A 24,623-nucleotide genomic window follows, 5' to 3' on the forward strand; every position below is an offset into this window, starting at 1 on the left:
AATTGCACTAAATTTTCATTATATTTTTCCCTAGTATCAGAAAGGCTCTTGCTCAAATATCATTGCCATCCTAATTGCCTATGCCCTGGGTGTTGCCTGACAAGTAACTTGTTCTCTTTGATTCCTGGCCAGGATGCTGACACAGCAACTGGTTTGTTTCCTGTGGAAAAGGAAGAATAGTATCAAAGGCTTTCAGATGTGCCAAAGAGAAAAAGGATTTAAGGACACAGGGAAGCCACAGTCCAGCAGTCAGGCATGTAACAGCCCATGGGAACCCTACAAACAGGATGCTTCAAAATCTGGGATCAGACATTGCCTTGCAAATGGAGCCCTTGTTGTGCAGAAAGCAACTGAGGGGGAGGTCGTGTTGCAAGTGAAGCCCTCAAAGATTAAATTTAATGGGCTCTATTCCTCTCATGTCTCTGGGGAATACATGCTAAGATAGCATTTCTAAAATTAATGCTTAGGAGGTGCTACATGAGCTACAATAATGTGTACACAGTGCTCTTCATTTCATAGTGAGGCAAATATATTGAAGAACTCAATACACTGCAGTGTTTCAAAACTAAACCTTCATTGTCCTCAGGGCAAGCATCCCTCATGGCACCAGTGCCTTCTCAGGTGCCTCCTTTCCAGATTGGCTCAGTGAAGCATGTGGAAAAGGTGCTAACAAGAAATAAGATGTACTCTAAGATGTAGGGATGCAAGATCTCATTGTCTTGTTATCACTCTTCAGTTTTCAAATTCTTCTGTCTGATTTTCAAATTTTTTTTTCAGGTAGCTTGTGCATACTATCCAGAGTTAAAAGCCATTCTTCTGCCCTTTGGTAGACTATGGCAAAGTTGGACCACTAATATAAGATAAAAAGCGAGCTGGTCCACCAGAAATTACATTTGTTGACATATGTCACTTAATGAAGATAAAATCCAAGTTTATTTGCAACAGCTCCTTGCACAGAAAAACTCAGCAAACACAAAAACCTAAGAAATATTGTAATCCTAGAACTAGGATGTTCATAAGCAAGAAGGAAAAAGGGAGGCTATAATAGATTTTTCACTCCTTTCTGGAGGATTGAATATCATTTAAGTTCTGAGTGCAAAAAGTGGGATGCTGCTGCAAATCTATCCATTCAAGACTGTATAAAACATGTAGTTTTAGGTTGCTGTGGGTACCTGCTTAGGAAAAAAAAAATGGGATTGAGGGAGAGAGAGAGTAAGAGAGTGGTGTCACAGGGCAGGACTCAGCTGTGCTGCCAGTTGTATTAATTAGCTTTGCTTGCACACTCCTGCATTATAATCAGTATTATTCAGCTTTAATTTAATTTCCATTAACCTCTGCAAAAGGTTCTCTACAGGTTTGGATACAGGGAAATACATCTAGGGTATTACTGCATGGATAGAAACAACAGTTTGCCCATGGTCAAACAGCAGCTTAAGAAAAGGCACCATAGCTAAGCAGCAGCCTATTCTTTATCAGCTGTGAAGAGCTGTCAAATACAGAAGGCATGAAATGATGTATGTTCTTCTGTATCTGGTTTTACCAGGAAATTAAATATTGGGCTTGTTCATGCAAGGCAGGTAGAACCTTCCAGGTCACACTTAGTAAGTGGCTTAATGTTCAATTTGCCTGACTCAAGGGCTGACTTGAACCTAAAATGTTTGGTATTGGGGCCTGTCCATGTCCCTAAACCATCCCTTCTGCAGTGCAGTAGCATCTCCTTTGCCCTCAAATTAGTCCCCTCCCAGAACACCTTTTTCCACTTCATTCAAACTATTAATACAACATATGTTTTGCAGCTAATTATTAGACACATTGTTGTATTATTGAGAGCATAATTTTACCAATTCAGACATGGGCCTGGGAAAACTAAGGCTCATGATCACAACAGCAAGCACAGGAGAAAAATTAGTCCTCATTAATTCACTGAACAGCCACAACTCCACCCAAGCAGTATCATCTCCTCTGGGAACTGTCAGGATGTAGGGAGTTCAAAATTAATGTCCATGTAGAGTGTCCTATGCAAATAGTATTTATTATTCATATTTCTGATTCAAACCCATCTTTCAGATGAACTAACATGTTTAAAATCACTGTGGAGGCAAACACTTTATACCCATTCCTGCTCTAGCTGGGTTTTCATACCTGATAAGGATTTTCTGTCCCTGGTCTGTGCCTGATATCTTTTGACAATTTAGAGGAATAAGTAACAAATAAAATGGAATAACTTCCAGAATATATACTGGTATATATATTTTTTAATTTTTCCAGCACAAAATTGCTGTTATCATTGCTACTCATCTGTCTGTATGCTGTCTTTTCTTACAACATAGTAATTACTTGCATCCATGGTGAACAACAATTTCTCATGCCTTCACCATATAGGTATTTTTCATTTCTGTCTAATAAGCCCTCGCTGGTATTTCATGTTACAAATGCATTTTTCTCACAGGGTGAATTCATGCTGCCAAATCTCTTAGCTCCAATACCTGTTCCTGGATCCTAGTCCCAGACCATCTGCGCTGCACACATGGCACATGTGCATGTTCACTCCTGGTGAACGCACAGGAGCAAAACAACCAGTTCCCTCTGCAATAAAACCATGCTGGTCCAGGACCTATTTGGTTGCAAATTTATGATCTTTTCTTATTAATTCAGGATATCCTCATTTATGTCTGCTCAGTTCTTTGAACTGTTTATCTTCAAATTCATGTGGAGTTTACCCCACATACTTGAACAGTCAGTGACACTCAGACATATTCCTGTGCTCTCAAGAACCTGTTGGAGATTTGCTTGAGCAAGTCCAGGTGACCACTTTTTTGACTTGTGTGGTATAATAAAATATATCTTGACAGTGCTCTCAGACTGCCTGTTGTAGTCTTAGAAAAGTAATAGCACCTTCCACCTCTGCTGGAAGTCTTTGATGTCAAAAGAAATAATGATTTCCGTCTTCACAAGATGGACAAGTTTAAGCTTTACTTAGCTACAGAAGTGCAGCATTTATTATAAATTTTTTCTACTCTATGATTTTCTTCCATATATCTAAAATAGCAGTTTAAAACTCAGTGGGGATAGGTCTGTGTGACATCTTTCTCCTTCCATTAACTGACCATTTTGGTCGCACTTAGCAAAGATAAGTTTTTATTAAAGAAACACTGATTTTCACTACTACTAAGACTACTACTACCACATTGTTTACTTTGTTAGCATAAAAACTTTAAAGTGAGTATGGCTTGCACACTCTATACACTTTATATTGGCGTTGTGATATAAAATGCCTTACGTGTGGGCCAAATTCAGCAGCTTTGTATTTTTTCCCTATGGTTTTGTTTATATAATTTTATACAACATAAAAATAACATTTCTATAATTTTAGACAATATTTTATAAACATTTTTTTATATAAAAAAAATTACTTTTCTGTGTTCATTAGTGAGGCTCTGGCTTCATTCATTCAACATGATTATGCTGCTGCTGCTCTCCTACAATAGTACACAATATAGAAGAAACCTTGTTACCTTACACCAAATTAATATGAAAGTAGAAAGCTCTAGTAATGCAGGTTTGATTTTCTTCCCTTTTTATTGCTTTCAAATTCAGGAACAGGTTAAAACTAGCACTTGAACTGACACAGCTAGAGCTCCTGAATATAAAGCAATTTTAGATTTTTCCAAATTGGTAGAAATTTGAGAACTCATTCCTGGCATTCAACAGTTTCACTCACACAGTTCTTGTAGAGGTCAAACAAAAGCTTAGCTAAATTATTCACTTTACTCCTAGGAGTGTAGAAACCTTGTATTTGCTAGTGGTTGAGGAAAAGACAAAATGCAATTGGCAGAGATGCAGAAATATGTATATCTTGCCAGAAAAGGCACAGAGAGGAGAATGGAATGAGGGAAACATACAAATTAGGAAATTATGGAACTATCAGTCCATTGGATTAAATCCTATGCTAGTTATATCTGTGTAAATCTATGAATACATTAAAATATTTGATGCCATAACAGAACTTGTTGACTTCTATTAAAATTGTATCTGTTTTTAGAATAAATTACTCCACAACACTTGCTTAAACAGTTTCACCTGAGTTTTTCAAAGGAAGTTGAATTAATTTGGTACAAAATATAATGAGGCATGTGTTAGTATAACAGGAAAAGAGAAAAAAATGCTGTCTTTGTCTGTTATTTAATTTCAGTCCCTTTGTTCAAGGGCAAATAACTGCTCGAGTGGTGAACAATGAAGTTTCTAAGTACTTACGCTAGCTGTTGTGATATCTAATGCACAGAGACAGTAAAATTGGATTTACAAAGGATTTATGAATCCAAGGGCCAGACTAACAAATCCTAGTAACATTATTCGAGTTGCATTTCCATCAAAAATTGAATTGGGGGAGCTAAACTGGTTTTTTACTTGTCTATCCATTTTGCTCTACTGACATTTTGAAAAGGTCCCAGGAGGTATATTACAATACCTTTGGTATGGAATTTCTTTCTCACCTCTGTAAACAGGGTTGCCACCTCTGGATGTCCGTGCTCCTCTTTACATGGATTGGTTGGCCTATTCCCTTAAATGTTGTCAGTGTCCTTAGGTCTGGAGTGGCTACCAGCCACCAGCCATGATCAGCCTCTCCATCTATCTGCTCAGCAGACCCATGGCCTCTACTACGCTGAGATTGTTTTGCCTATCTTCACTTTTCACCACAAAAGTATTGGTTCTGCAGAATGATACTACTGTGAAATTAGACCAGACATAGAATGTAGTTCCAAACTTACCCCTAAATGCAACCATGAAAAGCAATGTTCCAGGAGAATGTGTACTTTCAGCATATCATGATCCAAATTGAACCTTTCGGATGGTTCTTAAAGTGCTTGAAAGTTTGAGTAAAGGATCATCAGTGCATGAGGTGACAACTGGTGGCACAGGGTGATCACTGTGATCTTTTACGCCCATAAGGCCCAGCACAAGTAGAAATGCAACTTACTGCAGTGCAGGACTAAAATTAAAGCCCTAAGTCAGACTTTTAAAACAATTAAATACAACAATGAACAGTTATCCATGGCTACATCATTGTCCTCTGCTACTGGGAGGCTCTGAATTGTGTTCTGTTGCAGAACAAGGGCATCGCATCATGCGCAAGAGTGTCTCCATGGAAGGAAACGTAGACATATCTATCATTCAAGGGCAGTTTGGGTCCTCTGAGGAAAAAGAAAACTATGATGATTAGGCTGCTGTTGGCAAGGAAGGCCTGAGAAGTTTCCCACGAACCCTAAGTGTCTCTTTGTCTCAGAAGGTCTCTAGGATCCAGGAGCTGATGGCATGAGTGCCTTACACTTTCTCTTTGTAATAGGGATACTTAGCTTTCTGGATACTTCTCTGCCATATTCCCTGTTTGGAAAACAAGACCACAGGCCTTTATGACCCAGTGCGGGAACTCATGCCTTCTGATCAACAAATCAGTATGATTACACAGAAGCTTCTTATTGTTTAAAATACCCCTGTGTTCACACATCTCACAACTTTGACATAATACCCTACTTACATACTTTGCTTACTTACACATTCTACCTACTTATACATACCTTATACAGTTCACTTACTTATACCTAGTACACTACTTATACATTACACTTGCTTATCTTATGCATGTTACTCTACCTATACACTTTACAACTTATCCATAATACAGTACATATACATTTTGCAACTGCTGTGCATGAGATCGCACATTGCTTGATTGGTCTATTTTGTCCATGAGCTCTGCACGCAATTTCTGAATATATGATTGGTTTCAATCTAGTGCAGCACAGCCCTTTTTTTATATATTCCTTGCTGTCTTGGTATTTAGTTTTTCAGCTTCTTCTTTCCCAATTCAGCACAGTTTACCTTTCAGTCTTTGATGAATTCCTGAGGGCTCTAACAAGTGGGGCTCCTGATCCAGGCAAGTGCCAAGATGATGACAGCAACAAAACCCATCCAGTGATCAGCAGCCAAGTTAGCCCAGGAAATCCAAACAACAAAACAGCAAAGGACATAGAACAAATATAAACCTGTCCTATCTCTCTCCTTAAGCCTTCAGACTGGGGCTTAAAAACGCTCTTGGCACTGATGTGCTGCATCTGAAGGTGGAAATGCCAGGTGAAGCCAGTGAGGGTAATTCCAGACTGGTCCCACTCTGAGGGCTCTGGTAAAAATAACTAAAAATGGTTTGGCTGGGGCACACTACCAAGGTTCAAATACTTTACAACAACCCAGTGCTCTGAGAAAGGTGGATTAGGATTCCTATGTCACAGAGAGGCATAAATCCCACCTAGTATCTCAGGCTTCCCTTTTCTTGTTGCTTATTTGCCACATTTTTAATTTGCTTTGCCATTTTGGATGCTTTGTTAGATCCTTAGCAATTGTCCATAGCTGAGCTTTATAATTTCCATCCCCATCCAGCAAGTAAACTCTCACCCAGCCTCCTGTACACTCCACTTAGAGAAGCAAAGAGCCCCCTGGCCTTCCTCCTCTGCTTCTCATCCCTATGCCTTGGAGAATCCTGCCCCTCTGTCCCTCCCCCATTGGCTCCTGGCCTTCCTTCTCTATCTGAAGCTTTAATTTTTGGCTTTTGACCTCCTCTTTCACCTTCAAGTTGAATACACTCAGTTATGTGTCAGAAAGCCCAAGAAGGGAAATGAAGGCAGAAACTTGAAATCAGTGCACTTTGTACAAAAATAATGTAAAAATACATGAAAGTAGTGGTTAGCCCCTTGTCTGCCTCCTTGTGTCTCAAACTGTCTGTTGTCATAGTTGATGATATCTGTGAATTACTGAAACTCTGGCATGCCAGGTGGGAAGACAAATTTGAATGTTAACTAGATGTAGCCAAAAAAATGCATTTTTATGGTTAAACTCAATCCCTTCCTAATGAAGTATTTTTTCTGTTTATGACCTACTGAGATTACTATTGACACATGCTAAAACCTTTCTTATTCATTACTGGCTTTGTCTATTTTAATTTTTTTGTCTGACATATTCCATGTTCCATTTGCCCCATCCCTGCAGGTGTTCAAAGCCAGGTTGGATGGGGGAATAAGCAACCTGGTCTTGTTGAAGATGTCCCTGCCACAAGGCAGGGAAGTTGAAACTAGATGATCTTTAAGATCCACTTACAACCCAAACCATTCTATAATTCTGTGATTTTATTTTTCTTCCATAATTTGTATTTGAGATGCAGTCACACTCACACTCTTGTCTCTGTAATCTGACTATAAATCCCTGGATGGAAGGGCTTTATTTCCAGACATTGACTGGTTATACAATGGTTGATCTTAAAAATCAAGGATGAAACAACATGGAAGGAGACTAAGAAAATGAGGTTTATATAATTTGGATGTCTTAACAGTGGTCAGCGCTATCTCCTAGGACATGGTATAACTGGTTCCAGAACCCTGTTTTGCAAATCCTAATTTAAAACAGTAATGCTGACACAAGTCCTGGAGTGTAGCAGGTTTTATTAACCTGAGAAATGAGTTTTTATGTGGTTATACTTACTGTAAGATCTAAAGCATGACTCATTTTTGTATTCTGCATTGATCTCAGGCAAAACTGTATGTCTCAGCTGAAAACATCCTTAGTATTCTGCATGATGCTTCCATTTATAACAGCTCAGGAGCACCTGCAAACAGGCTTAGGAAAAGCATTATTTCTGAGCATTAAAACCATTATTAAAATAAGTTTTCGTTATCATAAACAGTGACCAAAAAATGACAGGAAATGACTTGCTGTTCTACTTGTAAAGATAATGGATACAGTGATCATGACACTTTCTAATTAATTTTTTATGCATTAACAAAAACTTTACAGGATTTAAAAGAAATGCTAGTAAAGAAATTGTGAAGCAATGATAATGAAAAATTTGTGCTTCTTATCTGAATTTTTTCCTTCACATTTTAGAAAATAGTGAATCTGCCACTCCAGCAATCCCACTGGGAGGAGGTGTTGAGAGGAGGTACTTACAGGCAGATCTGGGTTTTTTCATACAAGGTACTATGTTAGGTAGCTCATCAGAACCCGGGAAATCCCTGCAGCACAGGATTGTTATGATGAGGAGAAATGATGCATTAACTGGTTATGGGATGGATATAATTACCAATGTCCTGAAACACCGCTGTGAATGCTCATTAGTTTGCCTTTAGCAGGTTGACATGAATCACCTTCTAGTAGTTGCCTATAAACTTCCAAAACTATTGTTTTCTTGTATATTTAGCATCCTCATGTTTCAATAAATATCTTGAACTACCAACTTAAAGAACAGCATTTGAAATGTGTGTGAAGTCACTCCTGCTTTGATAATTGCACGTTGTATTGAAAGGGACAGTTCAACTCAGGAAATGGGTCGATGTTTTGGAGGGAGCAAAACCCAAAGATACAATGTACCCCATTAAGCCAGGACTTGCTGCTTTGCTGTTGGAATCACCTATACCTTGCCTGTCCACTCTTAACAGAGTGCTTGGTTTGTATCAGTGTTTTCCATTGGAAATGACTCATGACCTGAAACAGATTTCTTTTCCCCCAGCTTTGTGACATTGTCTAAAGTACCACCCCAGCCACAGAAACAATGAGATAAGAGGGGCTCTGTCAGGAAAAGCGCTCACTGTTTCTGCTACTGTTACTGTCACCCAAGCAGACAGGCTGCAGATTTATCAGGAGTGAAGGCAGCTGCTAAAAGTCCACAAGGAATGAAGTGTCCTTGGCCTTAAACTGTTAGGACAGTTTACCCTTTGTGAGAGTATTTCCTGTTTAGTTTGCATCGTGCTTAATATCCGAGGCTAGGTGAGGTAACCTGTTTGGAAAGAAATATTATTAGCATAATCACTGTTTTATTAAAGCAATGCTGTGGAGGCACAGTGTTGTCATCTACAGACAAATGAAAGATGAGATCTTTCTTACATCAAAGAAATTAACATCTTCTTGTGTGTGGGTGCCACAACCCACACAGCTGTAATATTTTGAAGGACTAAAGTCTAAATAACATACCTTGTTAATGGAGGAACACAACACGGGTTCCAAGCACCCAGTAATGCAGTAAATACACAGCAATGCATCAACATTCTGGCTTTCTCGATATGATTCCATCTCCAGTCTTCATCACTGTAGTGAGTCGAGGTGGGTGAGTTACAGTTTAAAGGCTTTACAGAAGAAAATGTGTTATAAACAAGGTATAAGCTGGCACAGCTCCATGAGACTGCAGAAGTATTCTGGAGGCACTAACTCATCAACAACTGGATTTTCTAAATAACTGAGAAATTACTGTAACATATCTTTGTGATCTTCCTCACGAGTTTATGTGTTCAATTACATGGTAGTCTTGACTTTGGAAAAACATTCTATTCATAAACTCATACTGTAAACTAAAAAGTATAAATTATGCCAATAACAATGTTTTGTCTAGTTTTTTTCATTTCCAAAATGCATTTGAGAAAAAGACAAGAACTACATTTTTCAGTTCTAAGTCTCAAAACAGGATTTATTGGTGCCATCTACTGGCTATTTAGTCCTTTTAAATTCCCACAAATTATGAATAATATGTTTTAAATGCAGAATAATAAAAACACTGTGAGCCTTATAACTGAAGCAGCCAACATCAAACTATGTAATTGGCAAATCTGTAACATTTAAATTACATTAAGTCAAACTCTGGTACAATGTTCCAACAGTGCAAGTCAATTATGAAGCTTCTAGATGTGCCAAGAGGAGAAATTTCGCTCAAGCCAGCGTACAAGTACTCGTGTGCAGACTCCAAGCACTAACACCACACATCCTTCTTCTGTGCTAGAGGAAGGCTTTTTCCTGACAATTGCCAACCATTTGAGATCCCTCCTCCATAAAGCATGCGCATGTGGGGCACTAACATGTTCATGCAGCAGGTAAACACGGTCACCTTGCTGTTTGCCTTTGCTGGAGAGATGTCCCCACAAAAAATTTAATGGAGAAAATGGCACTTTAGCTCATAGCCCAGGCAAGTTGTGAATGTTTCTGCTGAGGGTGGGTTTAAGCAAGCTGGATGGAGCATGGGCATGGAAGGGATGGCACACAGCCTGTTCCACCACATCCATTGAGTCTTGGGGTGATTTTATGATAATACTGTATTTCCCTATCCTCTGCTTTATGTCCAGGAATGGGTCCCATGCTTTAAATTGGGTCCAGGAGAGGGGGAAGAGAAGCCAGGCAAATTCTTCAGCACGGTTTGTGTTCAAGGACTCACACACACTGGGTCCAGGAGAGGGGGAAGAGAAGCCAGGCAAATTCTTCAGCACGGTTTGTGTTCAAGGACTCACACACACTCCCCCGCGTTCTCACCGCTGCAGAGCCGAGGGAGCACCTCCCTGCTTTTAGCCAGCCTGTTAGCTGAGGCAAGAAATTTTCCCATATCGGCAACCGAAATCCTCTGGTAACTTCTTCCTCTTCTTCTGGAACTGTTCAGCCTAGCTATGATGCGAGAACCAGATCATCGGACCCCGTGGACAGGCAGGGAGGCTGCAGGGACATCGCATCCCAGCCTCGGACCTCGGGAGGGGCCGAGCCAGCTACAGCAAAGAACTCTGAATCCAACAGCTTTCTCCGCATCGAGGAGGTTAATTCTCTAACACTACTCGTTTGTTTCCTGTGCCTTGCCGGTACTCTGCTTGTTAAATAAATAGTTTTTTTCACTTTCGTCCAAGAAATTCCTTCGGGAATTGATGGGAAGGGAGTGCTGAAACCTGCCTTCAGGGGAGGAGATGTTCCTTCCAGAGCATTTCCCCCTAAACTTGTCTCAAACTGAGAGACATTGCAAAGATGGTGGGAGCAAGCAGAGCTTGGAAGGGACCTGCTGTGTGCCACTGCTGAACCCCCTTCTGCTAAATATGTTGAAAGACATCTGAGGATGACCTAGAACTTAAATAAGGCTTTAAATCACTTATACTCTTTGTAGTAAAAATTGCTAAACTAATTGTGGGAGGCAGTGCCAGGGAAAGATCAGCAAATCAATATTAACTGGAATGTTAACAATATCTCCAGCGCCAGATGAGAAAAGTATTTACAATTCTGAGTAGCTGCATCTCTAATCAGCAATGTATCGGAACACATGCTTAAAATACCTAATCATACTTGAAGGTGCTTTGCTAGATACCAGTGAGAGTGCTCACATTCCCCACTCTGGTTAGTCAAGACCTTAATAGAGCCAGAAACAAATATATTTAGATCATGGCTCTGAGAACCAACCGCTGGAATAACTTGCTTAGCAACTAGGTTCTGAGCAAAGAAAGTGTATCAACAGTGTGATTGAAGGAAAGGCTCATGCTTCCTGTTCTCTGCCTTTTCCTGTCACCTAACAAAAACATGAGAGTCTGTAGGGATGGAAAATAATGTTACTTAGCCATATCTGTTTTTCAGAGTTTTATGTACAAAAATGGATTCTGATGGAACAAACGAAGCCATCACCTTATATAAAGCCATATTTATACATTATGGTAATATTAGAGCTTACAGCTAAGGCTGCAAAACTATTCCCACTATCCTATTTTCAGATGCTTGCTACTTTGACAAATTTCTGTGGTTTGGTTGAAATTTCCCCACCTTGGATCTTTGGCTTTTCAGCAAAATTTCACATTAAGTTAAAATCATTAAAATAATGCAAGACATGCCGGTTTTCCCATATTAAAATTGTAAGAGAAGCTTGTCTGAGGATCTGTCAACCCTATATGCTGGGAAGCAGAGACTTTTCCCTTGGTATAGATGGTCCTAGTTAGTTGTCCTGCCATTTCCATGAAATGCCTGTAGACTTAGTCAATGGATCTAGAATGGAAACAGAGTTCATTAGAAATCTGGTGGTGTGTGAATCTGCACTGAATATGTTTTGTCCCTGCAAGGTTTCAGTGTGTCTGATGGTGTTCCCAGAGCTGAGAGCAACTCTGCAATTTCATCAAGGACCGAGCAAGAGCTTCCCAAGAAAAACTCCTGCAGAAGTGGAGTGGGGAAACTGTCCCTTGCATGCTCCTGGGGCTCTCACTGCCAGACCCCTAGAGTATGTGACCTCTCAGAGCTCATGAAAAGAAAAATGTAATATTTCTAGGATGGGAAGAGCTACTGAGAGAGACTAGGACAGAAGCCAGCTGGAAGATGAGAAGTGGAGCAATGACAAAGGATAATATACATGGGTGTTATCATATAGTAAAGTACATTAACTTCCACAACCTGCAAATAACATTTAATTTAACATCATTTGCTTGTTTGTACAGTAAATTTAATTCCAGCTATCAAGTTACTCCATGTGCTCAAGTGGCAGAGCTATGTGGATATGCAGCAGATCCTCCTTATGATTCACAGAGGTGCTAAAATGGTTTGGTGTAAGAGAATCTGGAGGAGTTTTGTGTTTCTTTAGGGTGACCCAGGCAATGACACACAAAATATCTGTATAAATAGAGAGCTTCTAGATGCTTACTGTCTTCTGAATAACCATGTGCAGGTTCACACTCTCCACAATCTGTAGACGGATTATCTAGATAAATGTGCCAGACTGCACAGACTATCTAGGGGCTCATTAGAAGAGAGGCAGTGCTGCCTGTACATCATCAAACCATTCTTAAATCTAGTTTGCATGTCTCAGCATCTGGTGTTTCCTGTTCCAGTCCTGGAGCGTGGAGCAACTTGCATGGCTGAACAGCAGCCTGATGAGACCTTGGGTGGCTCCATGCTGAGAAATTTGGTCACCTCTGCTTAGTTACCTTCAGCATTTCTATAGTTAGGTCTCATTAGTTCAGGCCTGTGTTTGTGAACATGGCCAGTACTTGTCTGGTATGTGTGGTCTCAGCCAGCAGCAGGTGTGGGAGCGGTGGGAGGACAGTTCACACATGCTCGAGCCGAGTCTCTGGAAGACAGTGGTAGTCTGAGCACCAAAGTCACCACAATGCTCCTTCTTCGCTTGAACAGTCATTTCCCTTTTTTCTCACCACAATGTCTCTTTCCCCAGCAAATACTTCAGATTACTTCCCTTTCCTTCATTAAATTCAACTGCTAAACATCGACTTCTAATATCAATCTCTTCCTCCGCTGTAGCCTCATCTACTGCGTTGTCTGCACCCGTTGTCTCCTGAGGATTCGGGCCTTTTGCAGGACGGTGTGGCAGCCAGGGGGGCAGCCAGGGTGACAGCGAAGGTGGCAGCGAAGGTGGCAGCCAGGGTGGCAGTGAAAGTGTCAGCGAAGGTACCGGCGAAGGTGTCAGCGCGGGGCCGGGCGCCCTCTGTGGCGGAGCCCTCCCGCCCGGCAGAGGCCGAGGTGCGTTTGGAAACAGTCCTCGAGACCGCTTCCAACAGCGGGACAGGTTCATGTTCCGACACTTGAATGTCTGTAAGCTGCCTTCAGAATTTATACAGTGCATTACAGAGATGTTTATGAAAACTCCAGTGCCGAGTCAGTTTGAAGGGATTTTCACGCCGTTTGTGTGTGTGCTACAGTCCCGGAGCCCTTCTCGGCCGGGGCCCACGGACAGCCCGGAGCCGCGGCGACACAGGCCGGGTCCCGGGTTCCCGCTCCCCGCGGCCCCGGCAGCCCCGGCCGGGGCCCCGCCCGCCGGCACCGGCCCCCACCGGGGCGGGAAGGTGCGGCCGCCCCGCCCCGCCCGCCAGACGCCACATCCTGCAGGTGCCGCGGGGCGGCCATCGCGGAGGGGCCGCCGCCGGTGAGTGCAGCGGGCAGCGAGTCGGGCCCCGTCCAGTCTCGTCCCGGGGAGCAGCGACTCCAACTCGGAGCGTTGCTGCGGGTGGCCGCCGGGAGGCGGGTCCCGGTGAGGGGGTGGCGGGGGCGCGGCCCGGGCGTGGCGGGGATGCGGCGCCGGGGCCGCGCCCGGCGAGCCCCGGGTCCTGGGCGGACTGCACTGCCGGGCCCGCGGGCGCCGCTTCCCAGGGCGGGGCTGGGAACGGGGCGCTGGGAGCGGCGGTGGCTCCGGGGCCCGGGCGGGAGCGGGGGGCGAACGCGCCGCTCCCGGAGCGCGGCGGCGCCGAGCCGCGGCCCCGACAGGGTGTGTGGGGCCGGGGAGAGGCCGCGGGGCACCCGGCCCGGCCGGAGCTGCCCTCTTGCCTGCAGGCCGGGGGGGAGGCCGAACTTGGCCTTCGGACGGGTGGTCACCATCGGGTTGTTTCTGATATTCACTTCTCTGTCCCGTCTTCGCACGTACAGGCTCGAAGAAGAAGGGATTTAGTAAAATCGCTCTCAGCTAAAATAGGGCAATACCTAAAGCAGCTGTGACGAGTCTGATTGTCTGCCTTACTGCCTTGCACTGGAGCCAGCAGAGGAAGATGCATGTTTTTATCCTTGTGCAACGCCGGTCTGTCTAACTACTGAACAGAGCGATGTGCTGAAGCTGGAGATCCTGACAAAATGGGAGCACTCGTGTTCTCTACGACCTGCAGTTTACTTCTAGCTCTGGTGCAAGGACACAGCTTATTCACATGTGAGCCAATTACTATTTCCAGATGTTCAGGAATGCCTTACAATATGACTTTTTTCCCAAACATCATGGGACACTATGATCAGGACACGGCTGCTCGCAAAATGGACGTAAGTTCTCCCCCTCACCCCCCCCAATGATACTATGTAACAAATTTGTCATTAAGAAATTATTTGGGATACCTGTTGCACTGAATGACAACGCTGATAATGTTTAGTGAGTAGATGTTTCTTGAAACAGTGTTCTAGAGCTTCTTGGTTGCATAAACACTATGTAAGGGAGCTAGTGATTTCCTCCCTCCACCCTGCCTTGGATCCTGTATTAGAGTGGAAGAGGAATGGGTGTAGCACAGCAATGTGGCTATTCAGAGCATTTTGGCAGAGCTGATCACATATAGCTCAGGCACCTTACTGTTATACAGAGCAATTGTTGAAATTCTCAGGGGAAATGGTTTGTGCTATCCTGGCCTGCCTGAACTCAGTGCAGAAGTCATATTTAGAAGATGCTTTTTGCTCCTCTCTCAGCTTATATCTACTAAGGAGAAGCACCTGCAGTTATTCTTAGCCCTGTTCTCCATTGTGGATTTTCCATTCTGTTGTCTTCTGACCAGATGCTGAAACTTCTGACTGAAAGAGCAACTTTGCTCTTTTAAACTGAAAATAAGCACTTTTCTTACCTGAACTGACTGTAAGTGTGGCTCCCCTGAGAATATGCCATGTTGTGGAAAGGCTTTGCCCATAGCAATACCTGTAAAGGGCGAGAGCCTCTCTGGGTGAGAGGCTTGTAAAACAAGTTTTAAACCTGTTTTAATAATGGCTTTTCAGTGGTAAGAGGAGGGGGAAAATCTTAACACAGGTCTTGAAAAGCTCAGTGTCTTGTGCTATGCAGAGAGTGAAACAGAAGTGAGGTGAATATTAAGTTTCTATTTAAAAAAATTATATGTGGTGTTGGAGGTACTGCTACTAAAATCTTATTTGCATACTCTTTACTGAGCTTGGAGGAGGAGCTTGGTTCAGTTGCCAAAACATGTTTTTAGCGTTGCTTGGGATAATCACAATTCCCTGTTTGGCCACCAGTTGCCAGCCTGGAATGGCACAGGCTTTGGTCTCACATTGTTTTTGTCAGCCTGGTGTAGATGTATGGAAATTCTGGTATCAAATATTAAGCCATCTGTAAGCAAGCAACTGAATTCAGCTACAGATCTCTGATAAATTGAGGGCTTTTAAGTTGGAAGGCAGGCTGTACGCTTCAGTTGTGAACTGTGCAGTTCTTCTCTAGTTGTCATTTGTCAGGAATGCTTCCTGCAGTGTCTGCCACTTTATCTCCGCAGGTACGCTGCTGCTTCTTACTTGGTGTGTCTTAACTGCAGCCATTGAGCCAGCGCTTGTCAGTATTTGTGCCTTCCAGTCATGCTGCTGTTGGGGCACAGAGACCACAGAGCCAGTTTTATTAGGTTGCTATGTATGACTTTTCTCAAATGTCAGTAACTTGTGCCTAGTGCATGTGTGGAGGGAGTTCCTTCTGGAAAGGATTCATGGCTTACCTTATATATAGCTATTTACCTTCTTGTATAGCTACTTCATTAGAAATTGTGTGGTAGTGAGAAGTTCCGTTGTTTTCTCTCTTTTTCTGTCCTGTCACTCTTATAACCTGACTACTACAGTGGTTGATCACGATTCAGCTAACTGGCTGGGTGGCTGTGGGGAACAACAGTGTCTATTAGGATTTGGTTTCCCTACCCTCTTTGATTGGCTTCCTAGTCTCCTGTCATTCCCACTGCCTGGCCTCTAATTTGGTATTCCTTACTACTATGGTGCTGTGCAGACATTTCTGAACTGCCTCTTATGTGGTTGTCTGCCTGCCTTTATTTGTGGTCCAGCAGTGATGATGGATTGCTTGGTCGAAGTGAATTTTTAGGGCAGCTGCTTTACAGGTGAAAAGGAGTTTGCTCCCGTTCTGTATGAAGCTAGTGTTGAATCCACTGGTAGCAGTTAGATTTGGAATTAGTATGGTAAAAACTTATGGTGGTTCATTGCTGGGCCTTCCTTCTGCGAGGCACCAGTGTGTACCAATGTCACTTACACATTTTAATGTCATTCTGCATGTCATTCAGTAATGGCGCCAGTTTGTCCATAGTTGGTTGTAACAGAGAACCTTCTCAGGATTGTTAAAAGGTTCTGCTCTTCAGGGAACTTGGTGTTGCAGCAGGGGAGGAGGAGTCACTGGCTTCTAGAATAGTGTTTTCATTTCATTTTGCAGCCATAAAGAGGCAGCGGGTTGGGAGGTGGAGGAGACTTCTGTTGTTTTAAAAGCTTGAATTTTTCTGTATTTTTCAGTCGAAACTTCATTCATACCAAAGAAAGAATTTTAATAGCATGTTTGCACTCCATAGAAGTGCTTTCTTTTGATCCTCAGTAGGAGTGCTTAAAGGCTTTCTTTTTTAATTCTATCTTGCTCTTCCCCCTCCCCTCCCCCTGCCTGTTCTCAAGATTGGGCATGAGATTTACATCTTTGCATGTAAGGTCTCACTGGGTTTTGAGGTTGAGGCCTGCAGTATTTTGCTCCCTGTATCATAGTTGACTTTGAGTAAGATGCTTAATCATGCAATCCTAAGGCACAAGGTAGAGACATCTTAAAGAAATCAAAAATATTTTGTGCAGAGAGAGCCTTAATGTTAGTCCAGTTTTATGTTTCTGTCCCCTCTAAAAACTTTTGGAAAGTGTTTACTTTCCAAAAGGACCAAGATTTGTCAAGAGGATAAGTCTCACCTCAAGGTGAAGCTCACTCTCCAAAACAGTGGTAACTCACAGTGTCCTACGCTGAAGGCTCTACAGGTGTGTTCTGCTGCAAGGGAGTGTTGTGTAGCCAGAAGAGCTGTGCTTTCCATCTGCTGGTGCACGAAGTCTTCTGTACAGTTCCTCTGATTTCTGGGAATGTGTTAAATTGGTATTTCTGGATGGTGTCTTCATAGTAATCCTCCAGGAGAGGATGATGTGGAGCTACTGTCTCAGATAATGGTTGTCTTCTGGGAAAGCAGCTGATACATGGTCTTACAATTCTGCCTCATGTATCAGCTGTTCATAATGATGTGCTATAAACCAGAACACTGAAGCACTGGAGCAGGAAAATTACTAACTCAGTCCTAGCGCCTCTGTTATGGATGTTCTGGCTGGTGAGGATAGTCCCTCTGGGATCTTGTTTTCTGCAGTAAAAAATACATAATTTCCAGTTGTTCGCTCCATTCACATATTTATTTATTTAGTTTAATTCTGAGCTTTCAACTTGGCAGACTGAGTTTTGACTTCTTGAGTTTTACTTTATGTTTGGATTAGTTTTGTTTACACAACAAATGGTGATTTTAGGGAAGTAAAACCTCATGGTTTTGTGGTGTGAAGTTTTGTGCATGTTTGCTAAACAGCTGCATGACTGTGGAATCTGATTAGTTGCAGATGCCTACCATCTCTGTATCTCAAAGCAGTTTAACAGTAACACTGCTCTTGTTACTACTGGTTCAGGTTGGGAGATGGAAGATCTAGGGTTTGTCTGATGAAGAAAATCGGTGGACATAGCAGAAGATCTGGTTCATTACAGTTGTACTTAAGTATGTGTAACTCCCCCTCGTGGTCATCCACAAAAACAAGTCACTTCTAATTCCAGAGTAATTCCTACTTTAACTACCCTGGAATAGGTTGTTAACTGAAGGCATTATTCCAGCAAGGCAGAGAGTTAACTGTGCTGTAACTTACATTCATATCTCTTAATCTGTTCTGCTGCAGTTCTGGAATGTGTCCACAGGAAACAAGCCCTTAAGAGTTCCTGATGTGGGCAAGATCCACAGGTCTGTAGAAGTACAAAGGGAAAAGGCTTGCCAGTGAGTTTTTAGAGCAGACTATAGAAAACACTGGAAAATGTTGCACAGAGAACAAAAAAGTACCTCAGAGAGACTGAAAAAATGATTCAGTAGTGATTTTTCCATTCACTTCTGAGTTCATGGCCATGTGCCAGAGTATGTGTGTGCGTGTCTGTGGAGAGTTAAGTGCAGCTGGCTGCAGCAGACAGAAATTGTGAGAGAACTGGGGTCACTTTAGACAAAGCCATTTAGAGGGGGTTAAAATGTACCTGTAAAAGTTTTAACACTGAAGTTGCATGAGTTAAAATTTGTAAGGTAATGGCATAATTTGCTTCCACTAAATACAAATTTACAGTTAATTCAATATAACAGTACTTAAAAAAACCTGTAAACCTGGTGTCTGCAAGCTTAAATTGGTGTGTGTGTGCACACAGGAAGGAGAAAGCTGTCTGCCATTGTAGGTTGGGAGTTTTGGGAAGATAAGTGCTCTTTTGTGAAAAGGTTATTACTAGGATATCCTGCAAAGTAGCACAGGTGTGAGTTTCCTTAATCTCTGGAGACAGCCATCTTTGCTTCTCGCTTGTACTCCACATGAGCAGTGCTTGGTGTAATATATGAACCACTAGTACTTAAAAGCATAAATCTCAGCATCTCTTAGGAAAACACCCAATATTCTCAATCTACTTGGAGTTACATTTTGTCCCTGGTGCTGCCGTAGACCCTAAAGTGGAGAATGTGTGCAGAGGTGTGGACGTTGGCCCAACGGAACAAGCACAAAGGACTCTTTAATTCATATTTAGTTTGTAACATTTTTGTTGTCTCTTTACCACGGTACTAAGGAGCAGGGAAGGCTTTTGTAAAAAGTGATAAATGTAGAACATCATGTGTTGCTGTGTACAAACTAAGGTAATTTTACTAGCTTCTCAGCACGTAGTGTTGGTCACAAAAGACTGTGGTGATGAAACAGTTGAATTGATGCTTGTTAAATAGAAGTTGGCAGATACCAAAGTATTTTTTTTGGATACTTCATATGGCTCTAAGGAAATACAAGGCAGTATAACTGACTTCTCTGCTGGTTATGTCTCTAGAAATAGTTGGACGTGAGTAATTCAATTTTGAGCATCACCATGGAACTTGCAGAAAAGCATTGACTAAGGGGTCGAAAACATGAGTTATCTGTTTAATTTTGTAAAATACCATAGAAATTTGGGGTGTATGTTCATTTTTCTGCTCTCTTGCTCTCAGGTATTCCAAAGAAACATACATCATCTTTAGTTCTTAGATTGGTGCTTATAGCAACATTCATAAACCATATTTGCTGATTCCTATGGGTACAGTAAACTACAGCCACTAAAAGAGTGGTTGTTACCTGTAGTACTGAGGTCCTTCAAGTGTGATTGGCTTGTGCAGATTGACTGAAAGCAGACAGGCGAATGTGTGTAATCCTGTTACCCTGGATTTAAGCATATCAGTCATCCACAAAATCTGCTGTATGGCTGCTGGTGTGGGGTCAGTAGCTCTGACCGAGGAAGCTGTGACCGGTCTGGAGAGATGGTCCCGAGAGAGATCGTCTTCCCGGGGGCCCGGTGTCTTCCCTCAGCTGCTGGCTGGAGGGCCCGTGCAGAGGCTGTCAGCTCTTTAGTGATTGTCAGCTCGTGATTTCAGCTCAGCTCTGCAGGGCAGCCTCCAAGCCAGACCAGGGAGAGAGAGACGAGAGGCTCGTGTGTAGCTGTTCCACACGAGGCAGCTTTATTAGTCCGCACTCGACGAAGGGAGGCTAGGGATGAGCACACTCTCCCCCTCGCAGGGGCAGGGGGTTAGCTTTATAGGGATACAGGGGGTGAGTGTCAGAGGGTAAGGGCCAATGGGCTACAAAGGATCTGCATAGGGTCTCCCAGAGGATTCGGGGTTTGTCTTCTTCTCTCCTTAACTGCAAAGTAGCTGCCTTTCCAGGGGAGTTCTGCTGGGAGGTTAAGCACTCTCCTTATCTCAGCAGATGTCCCTCCAGGGCGGGGGCTGGGTATACCCCACAGTGCTGCTGCTTTCTCTGAACAGCAGTACTTGTCCACTTGATAACATGCATAGCACTGCCTTGCTCTTTGTTCTGCAAGGATGCTATTTAGAATGTATGGGAGTCCAAAGTAATGCATGCCTGACAAAGAGATGATAGCTGGGGTTCTTGGAGATGGTGTTGACAGTGTGATTCCAAGAGCCTCCTCTTTATCCATGTTCAGAGGCTATGTCTACACTAGCAAATAATTTGGTGTTACAAGAGTGGATGACAAGGTGAAGTCAGCACACTTCTTACCTGTCTGCTGCCTGAGATGGAGGAGTTTTACTCTGGGCTATATTTTGGCTAGTCTCACTGTGCATGAGGCCTGAAGCTGACCTAAGGAAGGCGGTCTTGCAGATCTTTCTCAACAGCAGACTTCTGAGAAATACTGTGATATCTTGTTGTTTGTCTCCTGCAGATGTCTGTCCATTCTGCAGTGCCCTGGTTAATGTTCAAGTGTAGCTGCAAGCTTAGTCTCGCTGTGCAGCCTTGCCTCTGATTCCTTCTTCTCCACACTCAAATCTGAAATGTGGTTATTGGCTAAACTAAGGCAGTGACGGACTTAGTCCTATGGCTGTAGCCTACTCCAAGAGGACACCTGTGGATGAATGGAACAGCTTCCCTGAAACTATTTATATAGAGAAGGAAAACAGGAACAGAGCTACTGAGTTTGGAACTACTTTGCCTTCATTGATGGGAGGAAGCTAGGGCTTGGGAGCTGAGCTGTCTGCTGAGAACACACCATTCTTGGAGTTGGGGAAAGCAAGCAGTGGGTACAAAGCTTTGAGACACAGGTGCAATTTCCATATTGTCTTAGTGTTTTCGTGGAAGTGACTGTTGCCCAGTGGAACTTTGTGAACTTTACCTGGTCATTAGCAAAACCTAGCATTAGATTAGGTAGGACAGGTCTGCTGAGGGTGATGTGGTGACCACAGTTTTGTAGGACAGGTCTGCTGAGGGTGATGTGATGACCACGATTTTGAAGGTCATCTTCACATATCTTTCTCTGAATAGTAAGAAAGTGGACAAAATTGTATACTGTTGTGTGCTGGTGGCCCTCTGCTGTCCTTGAGTTGTCAGACTGTGTGGGGTCAAAACTGAGTAACAGCTCACACCCATTGCATTGGCCCACAGCAGCTCTGGCAACAGCGACTGGATTGTCTTGAAGGCTTTGGTGAACTAAGGTACATTGGTGGACATCTTTGCAAGGCTCATGATGTTTATGTCATCTCTACAAATCTAGCCTAAGAATGGCAGAGGATCCTGATGTCTTTCTGAAGAGAGCTTTGTGGTGTTTAGGTGTGAGATGCTCTTTGTCCGCAGTGCTGCATGGGTCAGGAGGCTGGATGGAGCTCGAGCCTTTGTTGCCTGCTGGTGAATGTGGGATGCAGGTTTAGTTTTCCATTTGCAGGATGGATGTTCAGGGTGACAACTTGGCTACAAAATGTTACCTATGCCTTCATTGATAAAGACCACAAAAAGCAAATGGTTCAGAAAAGAACCACATGGGATGAAGAATGTGGTCAAATGTCCCTGATTTCTTTTCTAGTTTGACAGTGCAATGATTAAATCTGACGATTTCTAAAACTACTATTGTGTCATCTCTTTAGTTCTCTATTGCATTCCAGAGTAGGGGGCGGGAGTATCTGCACCACAAAACTTGCTGCCTTTTTTTGTCTCTCAGTGTTGACTGCTGATTCACCAACCTTTAGGGGCAAACACGGTTCCTTTGTCACATGGTTGCCTTTTTGGGTCTTTTTCGTGTATTTGTGTGCATCTGTGATTGTTGTAACACATTGGTAATTTGCCTGCCAGAGGAAAAGATGCATATGTCTCCCCTCTTCTTCTGAACTATGTAGTGTATATGAGTGGAGACTTAGTTGAGTTCTGCTTAGCTATTGGAAGAAGGAGAAGTGTGCAGGGGTTGTGTAAGAGCTGTGTAAGTAGGTACTGTAGATGGGGGGAGAGAGGCCTGGATGATCACTCTTTGTAGGACAGTAAGGATGACCTCTTACCAAAGATACCTCTCCTCTAGACAAGAGCTTCCTGGGAGAAAAAAAAAAAAAAATCCATCTTTCCTGTACTTAAACTTCAGGTAGATCAAGTTATTTCAGAGAATAACCACATCCTTCCAAGTTTGGCTCATGCTGTATTCCCCAGTTTGGCTCATGCTGCATAACCAGATTTCTTTAGTCTCAGTAGCTACTGCCACAAAGCACTTAGTGGCCAAACTTTCCACACAATTGTCCTGCATACAAAAATTAAAAGCAGTTTTTTGGAGAGGGACTGTACCCATCCAGCCTCATGGTGACCTAGCAATACCTGTTTACTAGGACGTTGTGTCCCAGCTGCATATTGTTTCACACGAGCTAACGCTCTTGCAAGGAAGGTACAAGGTGCACCATTCTAAGAATCCAGTTGGGTGGGGGATCTCTCTGGGGATTATACCTAGAGCTACAAACAGAACATTAAATGCCGAAGGTTAACATGGCCCACAAATCATAATGTGACAGAGAGGAAGAAAGGTGGCTTTGAGTTTTTAGAACAGGAGAAATAGGGAGGATAATGAGGGGAAAGTCACCAAAACGAGCACTGTGGGCTAACAATAAGGAAACAGTGTCTAATGCAGGCATTCAAAACTGGGTGTCTCAAAGTATGACCAGCTGGAAATAGTGAAAGCAGAAGGCAGAGGTAATGATTGCAGATGCTGAGGTAGGTGACTGCAGCTTCATGGGCTTCAGCTTGGTCAGATGACTTGTGCATGCCTGCCTGACATCTCCTACATCGTAACAAAGTTCGGGGTTTTTGAGACTACTGAAGTTTTCATTTAAGACTGCTTAAAAATGCATGAAGTAAGCAAGAAAGAAATGGTGCAGGGTTGCTACTCTGGTGACTTGGGCGGTGCTGTTGTGCTCCACACTCACAGACAGAGGGGGAAGCACGAATCTGGATGACTTTTGGAACCAGGGCAGTAATGACTTCTCTTGGAATTTCCTTGAAATGGGGAGCTTTTTAAAAGATAACAGACGGTCTATCAACATTATTACAGGTAATCCTTTACATTGAATTCTGCACAAAAAGTTTAGCAATAAATCCAGTTACTCCTGTAATACATGGCAAATACATGGAGAATTTAAAATTTGAATTCTTATGCTACCACAGTCCAGATGTAATGAAGCTCTGTCTAGACTTCTGATGTTTGAGAGCCTGCAATATACTTTCCTTCAGTTAACTTATATTTGTCTGTCCTTTAAGCTCTGTATAGTTTACACAAAACCTAAACCAGATACAATGTATAATTGAAAACCTTCGTATAACTAGATCAGTTCTGTAATGCTTGGGAAAAAGCTCTCATGTTTGTTAAGAACTGAAAATTGCAGAGGGTGGAATATCTGTAATTTAGGTCAAGCTGTAATTTAAGGTAAAACAAAAAATGCAGAGAACTTTGGTAATAAGCTGTTTTGAAAAGTATTGGAAATACTTGTACTTTCATTTGCTTCAGATAGTGAGATGTAATATTCCTGTTTATATTGTTTATAACCTTTGACATAGTTAAAAAATATAGGGACATATGTATTTTTATTTTGCATGTGAAAATACTTAAAGGGAAAATATGGAATTAAGTTGTTTTACTACAGAAAGAAATTCTTATGCTAGATTCCTGTATGGGCCATTCACTTGAGTTGGACTTAATCCTAGCGAATCCCTTCCAACTCAGAATATTTTGTAGCTCTGTATAGTTAATGCAAAACAATTCAGAGTGTATAAAAGTAAAAAAGCAGAATAGCCTGCTTTATCTTTCTGTGTCTGTGCCCATTTATACTGTCAATAGCAATGTTAGTGCCCAGGTGTGGTGCTGGAGTAGTTTTTTGGAGTTCGTTTTAATATTTTTTTAAGTGCATGAGTGCCTTGCTGTCCTGTTGACCTTTGAAAACATTCCCCCATGTGCCTTATCCTTACCCTGGCAGGATTTTTGATTAATATTCCCATAACCTTTGAATAGCTAATATGAAAGTTCAGGCCATTATACGTGTACATATATATACGCATATATATATATGTGGACACATATATGTGTGTGTATATATATATATATGTGTGTATGTATATTGCATGTGTTGGGGTGAATGACAGTGAAGAATTTGCAGATAGATTCGTTCTTGTTGCAGATATATTGAACATTTAGCTTAGCTGCTGAGTGCTTTGGCTCCCTGAGCAGTTGCACAGCCCGGGATCTGAACTCTTGCCTGGATAGT

General features: G+C 42.5%; 1 protein-coding gene across 2 annotated transcripts in view; it reads left to right on the top strand.

Annotated features, from left to right (window-relative positions):
• The first annotated feature begins 13,609 nt into the window (after positions 1 to 13,609).
• FZD6 (frizzled class receptor 6) overlaps positions 13,610 to 24,623 on the top strand; it is a 29,475-nt gene continuing 18,461 nt past the window's right edge. The window contains exons 1-2 of one of the 2 annotated variants that reach the window (XM_048287215.1): positions 13,610 to 13,696; positions 14,194 to 14,574. In XM_048287215.1, the coding sequence (XP_048143172.1) occupies positions 14,395 to 14,574 (180 nt within the window). In that variant the 5' untranslated portion in view covers positions 13,610 to 13,696; positions 14,194 to 14,394. Of the gene's footprint in view, positions 13,697 to 14,019; positions 14,036 to 14,193; positions 14,575 to 24,623 lie in introns of those variants that run through there. The other variant, XM_048287216.1, reaches the window with a different exon arrangement.

The sequence above is a fragment of the Corvus hawaiiensis genome, chromosome 26, assembly GCF_020740725.1.
Source record: "Corvus hawaiiensis isolate bCorHaw1 chromosome 26, bCorHaw1.pri.cur, whole genome shotgun sequence".
Classification (NCBI taxonomy): domain Eukaryota; kingdom Metazoa; phylum Chordata; class Aves; order Passeriformes; family Corvidae; genus Corvus; species Corvus hawaiiensis.